Below are 13,545 nucleotides of genomic sequence, written 5' to 3' on the forward strand. Positions count from 1 at the left end.
ACCCAACGCAGCTAAAAATAATCAATTAAAACAAAAACAAAAAAAACTTCAAGATACAGTTAAATAGTACCGAAGAAAAATGGACCCAGAATCGACGCTTCACTAATGCTATAACCATAGTCATTAATATCTCTGTACTTCAAATTTTCTCATGGAAAACAGGGATAATAAAATCTGCCACACTTTCCTTAACAGTTCATATATATATATGGCACACTGTTTTATAACGTTTATTAACAAAAGGTTATTTTAAAACTGTGATGTTTCAGAGAAATTAGGTAAATATTTAGGACTCTATCAAAGGACAAGATACTGCTAAGCAGACTTAAAATTTTTTTCTTTAAATATAATGAAGGGCTTCCCTGGTGGCGCAGTGGTTGAGAGTCTGCCGGCGGATGCAGGGGACGCGGGTTTGTGCCCCGTTCTGGGAGGATCCCACATGCCGCGGAGCGGCTGGGCCCGTGAGCCATGGCCGCTGAGCCTGCGCGTCCGGAGCCTGTGCTCCGCAACGGGAGAGGCCACAACGGTGAGAGGCCCGCGTACCGCCAAAAAAAAAAAAAAAAATATATATATATATATATATATATAAAATGGAAATACTAGAACAGAAATTATCCCCAGAATGTTCTCAGTAATATTAAAAACAAAAAAGTTTTAAAAATCTGTATAGGGAATTCCCTGGTGGTGCAGCTGTTAGGACTCGGCACTTTCACAGTAGTGGCCTGGGTTCAAACCCTGGTCAGTGAACTAAGATCCTGCAAGCCGTGCGGCACAGCCAAACAAACAAACAAACAAACAAACACACTATATAGGTTATTCTCTTTTTAAACAACTTGTGAAACAGGTTATTCAGGAGTATATTACATCTATTAAGACTAGACTTAAGCTAATTTACTAGCTTTACTACAGAACGATACAGATACTATCATTTCTGAAACAGAACCATTATGTGATTTACCTGCTTGTGTACTCACAACAAGCAGGTTTAAAGTGATAGCAGGATGTTGCTATCATTCTCAATAGAGGCTCTTCAGTTTCCTCTCACGGCACTCAAAACTCCAGCTCAGTAATGTGCTAAGGTTTTTTTTACTCATGAATATACATAAGTTATTTGATATTACGCTGTCACTTGTCCTCAACTGAAGAGTATTACATACTGTTCTCTTTTCCATGAAGCTACTGAGAAAATCATCTATATCAGTTTTTCCCTCCAAGAAATCTTCTGCAATATTATCAGAGTCTTCCTCAGCTTCATGTGCAGCTACTTTCAATCTTGCCTGTAGGGCACTCGCACTACAGCTCTGAAAAAGAAAATCAAGTATATTAGTTTCTAATGCTCAGAAAAACTCCTTAGAGGGAAGGAAAATGGAGTAGAGGTAGAGGCAGGGAGAAACAATTCATTATGTGCCTTACAAAGCTTCTTTTTGAGGAAATCTGGTCCCATCTAAGTCCTTACCTTTTGGATATGAGATGGCTACCTAACACAATAGAAACCAATGCATTGCCTGCAAGCTATTGAGTGAGAGAAACTGGGCAGATCACTGTCCTCTCTTGGGAATTTAGGAATCAGATCATTGTGGTAGGCACCCTCTAAGATGATCCCCAATGATCCTCTCCTGGTATTCCTGCTCTTGTATAATCCCCTCCCCTTGAGTGTGGTCTGGGCCTAGTGACCTGCTTCTAATGAACAGAATATGGCAAAGGTGATGGAATTAAATTTAACCAAAGTGGTGAAGGACACCGAAAACTACAAAACATTGCTGAAAGAAATTAAAGAAGACATAAATAAGTAGAAAGACACCCTGTGTTCATGGATCAGAAGACTTAATACTGTTAAGACAATACTACCCAAAGTGATCTCCAGAGTCTACGTAATCCCTATCAAAATGTCAACAGCATTTTTTGCAGAAATAGAAAAATCCACCCTAAAATTCAGAGAATCTCAAGAGACCCCCAAATAGTCAAAACGATCTTGAAAAAGAAGAACAAAGTTGGAGGATTCATACTTACTGATTTCAAAACTTACTATAAAGCTACAGTAATCAAAACAGTATGGTACTGGCAATCAGAAGAGACATATAGATCAATGAAATAACAAACACTCATACATATGGCCAAATATTTTCAAAAGTGTGCCGAGACCATTCAATCGGGAAAGGACAGTCTTGGACAACTATTGCTAGGAAAACTGGATATCCATGTTCAGAATTAAGTTGTACCCTTACCTTACCTCATACACAAAATTTAACTCAAAATGGATTAAAGATCTAAATGTAGGAACTAAAACTGTTTTTATTAATAGTCATCCTAGTGGGTGTGAGATGGTATCTCATTGTGATACATCACATACAGGTATATATAGAAATACACCATTTTTAATCACCTTTACCTACACTGGTTATCTATCCTTACAAGTCTCCCTCACACAATGTAATTTTGCTTATTAGTGTAAGGTTAAGCATCTTTTCAAATGTTTCCATTTACTTACTCATTAAATATTTATTGAGTACGTACCATGTGCCAAGCACTGGACCAAGGTATTGGGTATACAAGGGGAAAAAAACAGGACAGGTTCCTGCACTAATGGCACCAACAGTCTAGTGAAGTGGTTTCCATACTTTACAGTATAGAAGAGTCATCATCGTCAGAGGTTCTGAGTGAGCACATCTATAGAGACAATCCTAGGAATCAAGGATTTTTTAAAACATTTCAAGAAGTCAGAATAATTGCTATATCAGAATGTTTATTGGACCTTCATATTTCTCCTTTTGTGAGTTTCCTGTTCTTCCCTTTGCCTGTATGTAAGGTTTCTTTATGGACCATTGGCATTAATATTTGTTATATCTGCTACAAATATTTGTCCCCTTTACTTCACTTTTGATTTTATGATCTTCAATGTATACAAAGTTTAAATTTATATATAGCTTAAATCATCAGTTTTTTATTTTATGCTTCTGCCTATTGTCATAATGCTTAGAAAGGATTTTCCCATCATAATCCTAAAAAAAAAACTCTAGCGATAGTTGTCTCTCATAATTTTACGGTTTCCACCTAAATAGTTACTCTATCTAGAGCATCCTTCTGTCTATGCTATGATATAGGGATCTAACTTTTTTCTAAATGGACTGCCTTTATTAAATTCTCATTTTTTTCTAACCAATTACTCATATATATGTCTGTTTCTGAACTGCAGAATCTGTTCCATAGAACTATTTTTTGCTTCCTACAAGGCTACTCTACTGTTTTAAAGAGTTTTTATAGTGTATGTTGATATTGGGAAAGGGTTTCTTTTTGCTCAAGCTCTTCTTGACTAGTTTAACCTGTTTAGTTTTTCAGAAGAACTTTAGAATAAATCTGTTTAAATTAAAAAAAAATACTCTTGGGATTTTGATTGGAAGTATAGAAGATTTTTAAGTTATTTTGGGAAGAATGAAATCTTTATAATACTGTATCTTTCAGTCCATGAATATTCTGTTACTCTATTTCTTCAAGTCTTCTTTTGTGTCATTAAGTTTCCTAACTTACTTCATTGGGTTCAGTTCTAAATTTTTTACAGTTTTGTTTATATTGTAAATGAGTTTTTTTCTTCTACTTCATTTTGCACTGGTAGTTGCGAGATATCTAGAAGAAAACCTCAATTTGCTAGGATTTTTACTTGTTTGGTTTTGGTTAACAACTGTTTCATCTTTTCTTTTACATTATACCTCTTTTCCTTTTCTTGTCTTCTTACAGTGGCCAGAACCTCCCAAGCAATGTTAAATAGCAGTGATACTGGGGCATCACTCTCTCATTCCTAACATTAAAGGGATCCTGGAAATGTTGAGTCATTAGGTATGATGTTTGCTGTTGGTTTCCTTATTAAATTAAGGAATTAATTTTATCTTAGTTTACTAAGAGTTTGTCTAAGGAATGATGCTGATTATTGTGAACAGCTTCTTCAGCATCTACTAAGCTTTAATAAGCATCTAAAGGTATTTTAGTTGACTCTGTCAGATTTTCCAGTTAAGTGAGGGAGGACTGCTTACATGTGACTCCTGACTCTGATACTTTCTATTTACATGACCTCAGGGATGTTATTTAATATCCATGTGCCTCAGTTTCCTCATCTGCAAAATGGATAAACAGTAACAACATCTACCTCATAGGGTTTGGGGTGGAATAATGGGCAATATATGTAAATAGCTTAGTGCAATGCAAAAGATACAACAATTGTACAATGTCAGCTACTATTATTTTATTCTAAAGAATGATCATCTGAAATCTATTACAAATTTATATTCTCCTTTACTTTTTGCTGTTGTCTTCTTTCTATTTTATGTTTTACTAAATTGGCTTTACCTTCTAGAATTCCTGATTTTAAAGGAAACAGAATATTATGATTGGGTTATTGATATTTATTTTAATTTTTTAAATGATTTTATTTTTAAAGATTTGTTTTTTTAGGAACATGCGTTGAATTTTATGAAGTTTTTGATTTTTCACATATTTCTAGCATAAAATCTATTATTTGTGGTGAATTATACTTTATACTTTTTATATATTATATTTTTCAATTTGCTAACTTTTCATTTAAGATACTTGTATATAGGCTTACAAGTAGTCTAAAATTAAAATTTTTGTTGGTAGCTTTTATTAGAAGAGTTAAACTGCCTTTATAATAACTCTCCCAGAAGAGTTCTTTATGGGGCTTTTTATATTTTTCTATTTTGGAACCAAATGACCTTGCATGAGCACAACTGATTTACAATGGCTTATAACTGACAGCTGTTCATCTGCGTAACTTAGAGCTGTTTATCATGATTTATAAACAGATAAGATAAACTCAGATACCTAATAAATGCTTTCTGGTAATAATGAATTTAAGAATGTGGCACATGCACATTAAGATTAAACATTCTTATGGTAAAAGAAAAGAGCTAAACAATCTTACCTCGCTAAGTTCATGCTGCCTTTGCATCTTCTTTTCAAAAGCTGATTTCATTTGTGTAAGTAATTCATACTAAAAGAGAAAATTAAAATGCTATTTAATTCTATTTTAAAATTGTACGGATTTCTTAAAAAATGATAACTAACTCACCTTATCTAAAACAGTTTGCCTTTTGGCTTCCAAGCTGGGCTCCAAAAGGAGATTTTTTCCTGTAACATAAATCCTTAGTTTATTGCTAGGTAAGGATCACATTTTTCTTAGGAAATTTAATAAGTAAGGAAAGACATACTTGCTAGCTCCTCAATACTTTTCATTAAGTCATCCTTGTCAGTAATAATTTGTTTTAGTTGAGGCAAAGTCAGAAACTGTTCTAGTAATACCTCCTCTTGGTCATTCATATCTGTAAGTTGTGATACACTAGAAACACAACAGAAAAAAATGTTAATGAATATCAGTCATCTAGTTTTTTTCCATAATAAATATTCACCATTTTTCAGTTTTACTCAGCTGATAGGTTCTAAGTAATTTTTGACATATATATTTTTATATAGACACAGAAGAAGGCAAATTATAACCTTAAAAGCAAATAAAACATCAATCACAATAAAACAAAAAGTATTCTAAATACAGTACAGTGTCAAGTCACTACAGGACTATGAAGACAAGGGTTTATGAACAGCCCTAATAACCTACCAATTTTAACCTCTGAGCCTATTTACCTAATAGGTATGTGGCTGTCACAATAAATGATACATGTATATGTGTCTGTGTACATATAGTCATAAAAATGTTTTTAAAAAGCAATCGTGGAAGGCCAATCCCAGAACAAAAATCATATCCAGAGAGTGAAAGAGGGAACTGGATGGGGGGGATAGGGAGGGAGGGAAACCTTTCTGAACCTATCTTTCAGTTTTGACTACATATAGATCCATATAAATGCATTATATAATTAAAAAACAAAATTAAAAAAGAAAAAGCAGTCTCTAAAATTCAAAGCAAATGGAAATAAATGAACCTGTTTTTTTTCCCTAAGTTATATAATCATCCAGAGAAATTTTACTGAAAAGACTTTAAAAAATAGTATTTGGCTGTACATCTCTGGTGTGCTATATCCTAAAGACAAAAGAAGTGTAAAAAACAAAACAAATAAACAAAAACTTATCCTGCTTTCAATAATCACTACTGATATTGTTATTTTATTAGTATTGTTATTTTGAAAAAGAACAAGTGCCTTTCAGAGAAATGGCTGGCTTCAGGTCAGAGAAAAAAAAATGTTCATGTTGAGCCCATGACATCTTTGTTTTGACAGAGTTTCCTATTGACTAAAGATAGAACTGTTTAAGCAGCAAAAAGAATAATGTTTGAAATGGACTGAAACACAAATTTCTTTTTTAATTTATGAGTTTATAACAACTCAAAAACAACTATAAAAAAACAAAAAAAACCTCACCTATCAGAACTTTTGCAGCTAGCTTATGCATCAACTCATTATTCTCAAAATCAATAAATTAAGAGGAAAAAATCAAGCATATATCTTGTCTTTCTCTATGAAGTATATTTCAATATAACTAAACTTTCCTTTTCTATGAAGGAAAGTCTTCATAGACTTCTGGCTAATTCTGGCAGTAGGAAATCACATTTGCAATCCTTAATGAAATAATGCACAGTCAGTGATTTCAAGTGTTTCAACCTGTTTCAATCCTAATGTCACTAAAAATAAGGCAACCAGACATCACTGCGGCCGTATGTGATGTAATAGGAAATATGCACTAACTATGATGTAAATATTCTTGCCAAAAGAATTAAACCTAAATTTTTCCCCCAGTTTTCTTGAGACATTGTCTAAGTTTAAGGTGTACAATGTAATGATTTGATAAAAAAAATTGAACCTACATCTAATCAAAACTCTGTTATCTAGCCACCAGTAGAAGGAAATATGAGAAATAGAGGAACACCCTCAATGGAACCACAAGGATGCAATCAGGCAACAACAGGGTATGGGAAATTCTATAGGACAAATAACCAGTTTCTTACATAAATATTTAATAATATGTGTATAATTTACTCTATATGTGTTTATATGTGTATGTATATATATTTGTATGTATATGTATGCATGCATGTGTGTATATGTATATGTTTGTGTGTATATGTACATACATATTAATAAACGTGGGAGAAATGGTTCATGATTAAAAGAACTATAAAAGATAACAGTATTCAAATGCAATAGGTAGATATTATTTTGAACCCTGATTCAAATAAACTACCAACCAAAAGATTTAATTATTAAGACCCTGGGGAAATAAGATAATATCAAAGAATTAAAGAATGAGCATTCATATTATGAGGTATGATGATGATGTGGATTGGGATTATGGCAAAGAAAAGGTCTTTACCTGGTGGAGAAATTTAGTGAAAAACTTATAGGTAAAAATAACAGAATATTTGGGATTTGGTTTAAAATAATCCTGACCTATACCCATACTTCCTGAAAAAAGCTGGAAGATGGCAAAGAGGTTCACCTTTTTGTATTTTTGACGTTTTCATAATAATGTTTTTAAAGGGAAGGAAGAAAGGAAAGGAGGAGGAGAATGCTCTACAACACGGCAACAATAACAGCCCCTACCTTCACGGGTTGCTGCAAGCATTACTCCGTGTATGACTGCTTTAATGTGTACATGCTGCATGTAAACTTCATTAATTATTAGCAGAGAATAACACATCACCACTTCCTGCAAGTGACTGTAAAACACTGTATCAAATAAAGCTAAACCTTTTTTAACTGTAGGATTTCTCACAGACCAGTAACTCAATAAATATAACCTACAAGACATACGACTGATTCATAGAACTTTCCCACTAAGACAACCACAATATAGGAAGAGTGATGACTTAAAAGGTTTTTTTAACTTAATATGGATATGAAAATGATGATGTGGTTTCTATTTACAAATTAAATAGACAACAAACACCAATGTTACTCTCTTAGTTTTTTTACCTTAGTTCTGAGAGTTCTGGAAATACATCAGGGATATCAGGCATCTTGTAACCAAAACCATTTTGGCTTATCTAAAGAGAGTGTGAAATGGTGTTAAATTTCAGCCATCTTTTTGACTGCTCCTATTTGGTTATAAAAGTAATTTTTAATGTACTGCGTCCCATAACTGTTTTCATTATCACACTTAATCTTTGCACTTCACATTGTCCTTACCCTCCCCTTCTTTCTTCACTGTTTTTTCAGTGTATCTTTATACATATAGGGTTACTTTTTTTTTTTAATGGGGATCACGTGAGTACCTGTGTTTAGCCCTTGGACAAGTATACGGTTGTAAATAAATCTCCTAAGTGTATCTGTGACATATGTGGAGAATTATCTCTGGGTTTCATTGATGTATATTGATGTATATGAATGTTTGTCTCAAAGTGAAAGGCATTAAGTATAGAAAAATTAGTAAGTTGGCAAAAATCTGAATAGTTACCTAAGTTCCATGAGAGAGTAGGGTAGATAAGGAATAGAGTATACATTGTTTGAATATAGATGACATTTTAAAATCAAGGACCCATGAAAAGTTCTCTTGTAATTTTATTTATACTAATTATAATTTGTTCATAATATTCATTAATACAATGATGAAAGGTTTTGGAAAAATGAAGTCCACTTGGGTCTATACTCTAATGGGTCTATATTCTAAATTATTACAAACACTAAAATTAGTAAAGTTGATTATGATAATTTTTTAATATTTGAGTATTACTATGGGTGATATTCACTAAGGGTTAAAAATGAAGGTTTTAAAATCCCTTTAATATGTTTAATGCACAGTCTCTCCCTCAGTAACATCCCACATGGCAGCAGATACCAGCTTAACTTAAGAACACACAATTTTTTACACCAATGAGACACTGGATTAAAAGTCCTCAGTATGCTAGAGCAGACCCTCCATAAGCTGATACATGCTTCTCCTATACGATCCTTCTCTTATCTTTGCCTGTGTCCTACATGACAACCAGAGGGCTCTATAACAGGCAGCTTCACAAATATGCCATCTGGTTTATGCTCCCAAATCTTTGTCAATGCTGTTGCCTCTTCACAGAATTGCCTTATGTGACCCCTTATCATCCTGGCAAATTCATTACCATCTATCAAAATTTGGCCGCAAGTGTGAATCCATTCATTCATCTGCCTCATTTTGAATGAGCACCTACTATATGCATCAGGCATGCTTTGAGGCACCAAGGATAAAGTGGTTTAAGAAAAAGAATTGCATCTTTTATAAAGTTATCTTTCTAGCTCTACGATGGTCCCTGAGAGCACTGACTATTCCCTTAACTGTGTCTTTGCCATAGCTCTAGACTATCTCTTCTACTTACAATTATTTAATTATTTGCTGGTTACCTCTTTGAAATTGTTACTTAAGTTGAAAATGTGATTTAATCTTTTTATCTTTTATGCCATGGTGGCTGGCACACTGGAGGGATATAATGTTTGTTGACTGAATATTTCAAGGGTACAAACTACAGATATCTGATACCAACCGGTGCTGAAGTGTCTGTTGTGGGAACAGGCAGTGGCAGATTTGAAAGGACACCAAATGAAGGAGCAGCAGGTTTGGCTGCTGTATGACTTGTCGCTGAAGAAGAAACAGTGTCAGCAACAGATAAAGAACTGACAGTCCTGGTAGCTTCTTGTGGGGGATATGGAGGAAGAAATGGAAAACCCGGAGAAGCACAAGGAGGCGTCCCACCCGCTTTACTGTACAGGCTAAAGAGAAAGAGACGAAAAACATGAGGTTAGATTTTAGGGGTAAGTTGGTAAAAGTATTCCTAAATTGTTCTAAATAACAGTGGTTATGCAGTAGAGATGGCAGGTGCCATTAGTTATTGTAATTATATAAGTGAATCAGATATCATATAAATTGATAAAATATGAACACCCCTCAAGAGAAAATTTTCATTTCTTTCCATGAAAAAGAAAAATGTTTTAGAAAATATACAATTCAACTGGTCACACTGGAAATGAACAGAATGCTCAAAACTCAAATATGGCCTTTCTGTTGGCATCAATGAGTATCTTCATAGAAGAAATGGAGAACATTTAAGTCCAGGAAATATATTCAAGTGTAGCTTGAATAAATTCGTAGCTTTCATTATATCTGGCAAAATCTGACTGCAAGTCAAGACTGCTTTTCTGGAAAATTTCAAAGAAAAATCAAATATATAGATGAGCTGCTAAAAATGTTAAAACATAAAAAAGATGCATATAAAAACTATGTATATATTAGAAAAAGCGGCACAGCAGTATGTACTCAAGATATAATCAGAAAATAATTTATTTTTTCAAGGTAATAAATATTGGGTTCTGGATCAAGATGGTGACATAGGAAGATCCTGAATTCACCTTCTCCCACAGAAATACTGAATCAACAGCTACATAGGGAACAATTTCCTCTGAAAAAAACCCTAAAAACTAGCTGAGCAGCTCCTACACGTTGGGCAAACAAGAAGAAAATGACATCTAAGCTGGTAGGAGAAGCTGAGACACAATCTCACCATAAACCCCACCCTCAGCAGGACAACCCACAAGCTGGAGAAAACTCAAAACCCAGAGCTTTTCCCTGGGGAGTTAAGGGTTGAGTTTGAACCTGAGAGACAAGCCCCCAAAACATCGAGCTCTGAAGACCAAAAGAGCTCATGTCCCCAAGACGCGAACTAAGAAACAATTCTTACAGGGCTCGTACTCTTGGACTCCCCTGCCTCAGGGCCAAATGCAGAAGAGGACCTGACTTAATGCTAAAGAGGCTCACTTGCCAATCTTAAAGCATCAGCTCCAGGCAGCAGGCATCTAACTTAACACACATCTAGGGGTCCGCTGGGATACTTTCTGGGGATGGTGGCTGGTGGGCGACATCTTGTTTCCCATCTGCTGTGCTCCAGAGACCCAGTACCACCCAGAGGGAGCTCCTATATGCATCTGGTGCTCTGGTTTCTGCAGCTCCTGCCCAAGGAACATCCCTTGATTGCTTGACTCTGGATGCCAGGCAGGCTAATGTTCCTGGGTCCCTCAGGATTGTAACCATCAGAGAGAAGGTTCTTGGTAGACTATGACCCCCAGGACACTGCATAGACAGCAGACAGAAGCAACCCCCAGTCTTTCTGTGAAAGAGGCCTATGTGCTTGTCCAGGGGCTTTGACATCGAGGCACCCACGGAGATGCTCTCAGGGAATGGAGGCCAGTGGACGTCATCTCCGCACTCTCCCTCTGCTTCACTCTCCAGCTCACCAGTATCTTAGAGAAAGGAGCTTATACCCTTGTTTTTGCAGTGACAACCAGAGGACACCACAACATTGTCTGAATCTGACAGCCAGCGGGTCTCACACTCACAGAAATGGAGAACAAGTTCTTAATCAGCTACCCCCCCAGGGGAACAGCATGAGACAACAGGAGCTCAGTCTTTCTGCTGAAAGAGGCCTATTAGCTTATTATCATAGCTATAGCCTGAGGGGCAGGCTTCTAATTAAACACAACTCTAAGGACTGAAAGTAATCCTTCCATAGACTCCGGAGGGCGGGCTCTACTATCTTTGTGCTCTCCTCTGCATGTTCCGGAACGCCAGCACGTCTTGCAGGGGAGATCTTACGGGGAGATCTTACGTGTGTTTGGTGTCCCAGTTTTGTATTTGGTGCTCTGGTTTTTGTGGCTGCCAACCAGGGAATGTCCCTTACTTACCTGGCTCTGGTGGCCAGGGGGGCTGACATTCCTGGGTCCCATGAGACTGTAACAGTTGTAGACAGTTCTTGGCAGGCTACCACACCAGGGCACTGCAGATAGCACACTTAAACACACCCACAGTCTTAATGTGAAACAGGCCTATTTGCTTATCCTGAAGCTTCAGTCTGAGGGGTGGGCTTCAGGCTTGGAATCCATGCATGTGAAGGCCTACGGAAGGGCCTTCAGGGAACAGAGGCCAATGGACACCATGTTTTCATTCTCATCACCTGGCTCAGGTGGCTAGCAGGACTTAATAAGCAGGACTTAATAAGCACAGAACTGTATATATTTGCATACATTAAAAGCTGCCGCTTGAGGGTCTTGCTTCCAATCAGCCTAAATCTAGGTATGGATATCCTCCCCTGTGGGGCAATGACGGGTCTTGACACACCCTTAATTCCTGGGAGCTATTAAAAAAATAATAGGTTGCTTGGACAATCACAAAGGCTTGAGAGACAGTCAAGAGCCAGGGTAGGGTTGAATGATAAGGTTCATCTCCTAGTCCTGTCCTCAAAACTGGGAGAGGTAACTGTTTTATCTTACACAGAGTCAAGCAAAAAGAAGAAACAAAGAAATATGTTCCAAATAAAAGTACAGGATAAAACCTCAGAAAAAAAAAAAAACCTTAATGAAATGAAATGAAGATACATAATTTACCTGATAAAGAGTTCAGAGTAAAGGTCATAAAAATGCTCCCTGAACATAGAAAGAACCTCAACAAAGAGAAAGAAAATACAAGAAAGAAGCAAAGCTGGAGAATACAACAACTGAACTGAAAAATATACTATAGAGGGATTCAATAGCAGACTGGATGAAGCAGAGTGAGAAATGGAATATTTCCTGCCATATCAGTAAACAAAGGATGTCACAGTCATCAGCCAGAAGAAATGATCAGTGAACTCAAGACAGGGCAGTGGAACTCACAAAATCAGAGCAGAGAAAAAAAAGGAAAAAAAGTGAAGATAGCTTAAGGAATTTATGGTTTGTATTATAGGGGTACCAGCAAGAGAAGAGACAGAGAAAGGGGCAGAAAACTTATCTGAAGAAATAATGGCTGAAAACTTCTCCAACCTAGGGAAGGAAACTGGCATCCAGACCCAGGAAAGCCAGGAAGTCCCAAACAAGATGAACCAAGACACATTTTTTTTTTTTTTGCGGTACGTGGGCCTCTCACTGTTGTGGCCTCTCCCGTTGTGGAGCACAGGCTCCAGACGCGCAGGCTCAGCGGCCATGGCTCACGGGCCCAGCCGCTCTGCGGCATGTGGGATCCTCCCGGACCAGGGCACGAACCTGTGTCCCCTGCATCGGCAGGCGGACTCTTAACCACTACGCCACCAGGGGAGCCCCAAGACACATTTTAATTAAAATGTCAAAAGTTAAAGACAAGGCAAGGATCTTAAAAGCAGCAAGAGAAAAACAACTTGTTAAGTACAAGGTAACCCCCATAAAACTACCAGCAGATTTTTCAGCTGAAACTTTGCAGGCTAGAAGGCAGGGGAATGACATATTTAGACTACCAAAAGAAAAACACTTTCAAGAATACTCTACATAGCAAAGTTCTCATTCAGAATTGAAGCAGAGGTAGAGTTTTCCAGACAAGCAAAAGCTAAAGGAGTTATCACCACTAAACCGACCTTACAAGAAATGTTAAAGGGACTTCTTTATGCTGATGTTACATGCAAATAGAAACCAAAAGAAAGCTGGGGTAGCTATACTTATATCAGACAAAACAGACTTTAAAACAAAGACTGTAATAAGAGACAAAGAAGAGCGCTACATAATGGTAAAGGGGTCAATCCAACAAGAGGATATAACAATTATAAATATTTATGCACCCAAGAGAGGA

General features: G+C 36.5%; 1 protein-coding gene across 1 annotated transcript in view; it reads right to left on the reverse strand.

Annotated features, from left to right (window-relative positions):
- VPS37A (VPS37A subunit of ESCRT-I) overlaps nucleotides 1–13,545 on the reverse strand; it is a 38,459-nt gene that overhangs the window by 2,774 nt on the left and 22,140 nt on the right. Inside the window, exons 5-10 of the mRNA XM_082863875.1 lie at nucleotides 9,467–9,692; nucleotides 7,929–7,999; nucleotides 5,217–5,344; nucleotides 5,078–5,136; nucleotides 4,931–4,999; nucleotides 1,158–1,301 (exon numbers count right to left, since the gene is read on the reverse strand). Of these exons, the coding sequence (XP_082720001.1) occupies nucleotides 1,158–1,301; nucleotides 4,931–4,999; nucleotides 5,078–5,136; nucleotides 5,217–5,344; nucleotides 7,929–7,999; nucleotides 9,467–9,692 (697 nt within the window). The remainder of the gene's footprint in view (nucleotides 1–1,157; nucleotides 1,302–4,930; nucleotides 5,000–5,077; nucleotides 5,137–5,216; nucleotides 5,345–7,928; nucleotides 8,000–9,466; nucleotides 9,693–13,545) is intronic.

The sequence above is a fragment of the Leucopleurus acutus genome (genome assembly GCF_964270905.1).
Source record: "Leucopleurus acutus genome assembly, chromosome: 21".
Classification (NCBI taxonomy): Eukaryota; Metazoa; Chordata; class Mammalia; order Artiodactyla; family Delphinidae; genus Leucopleurus; species Leucopleurus acutus.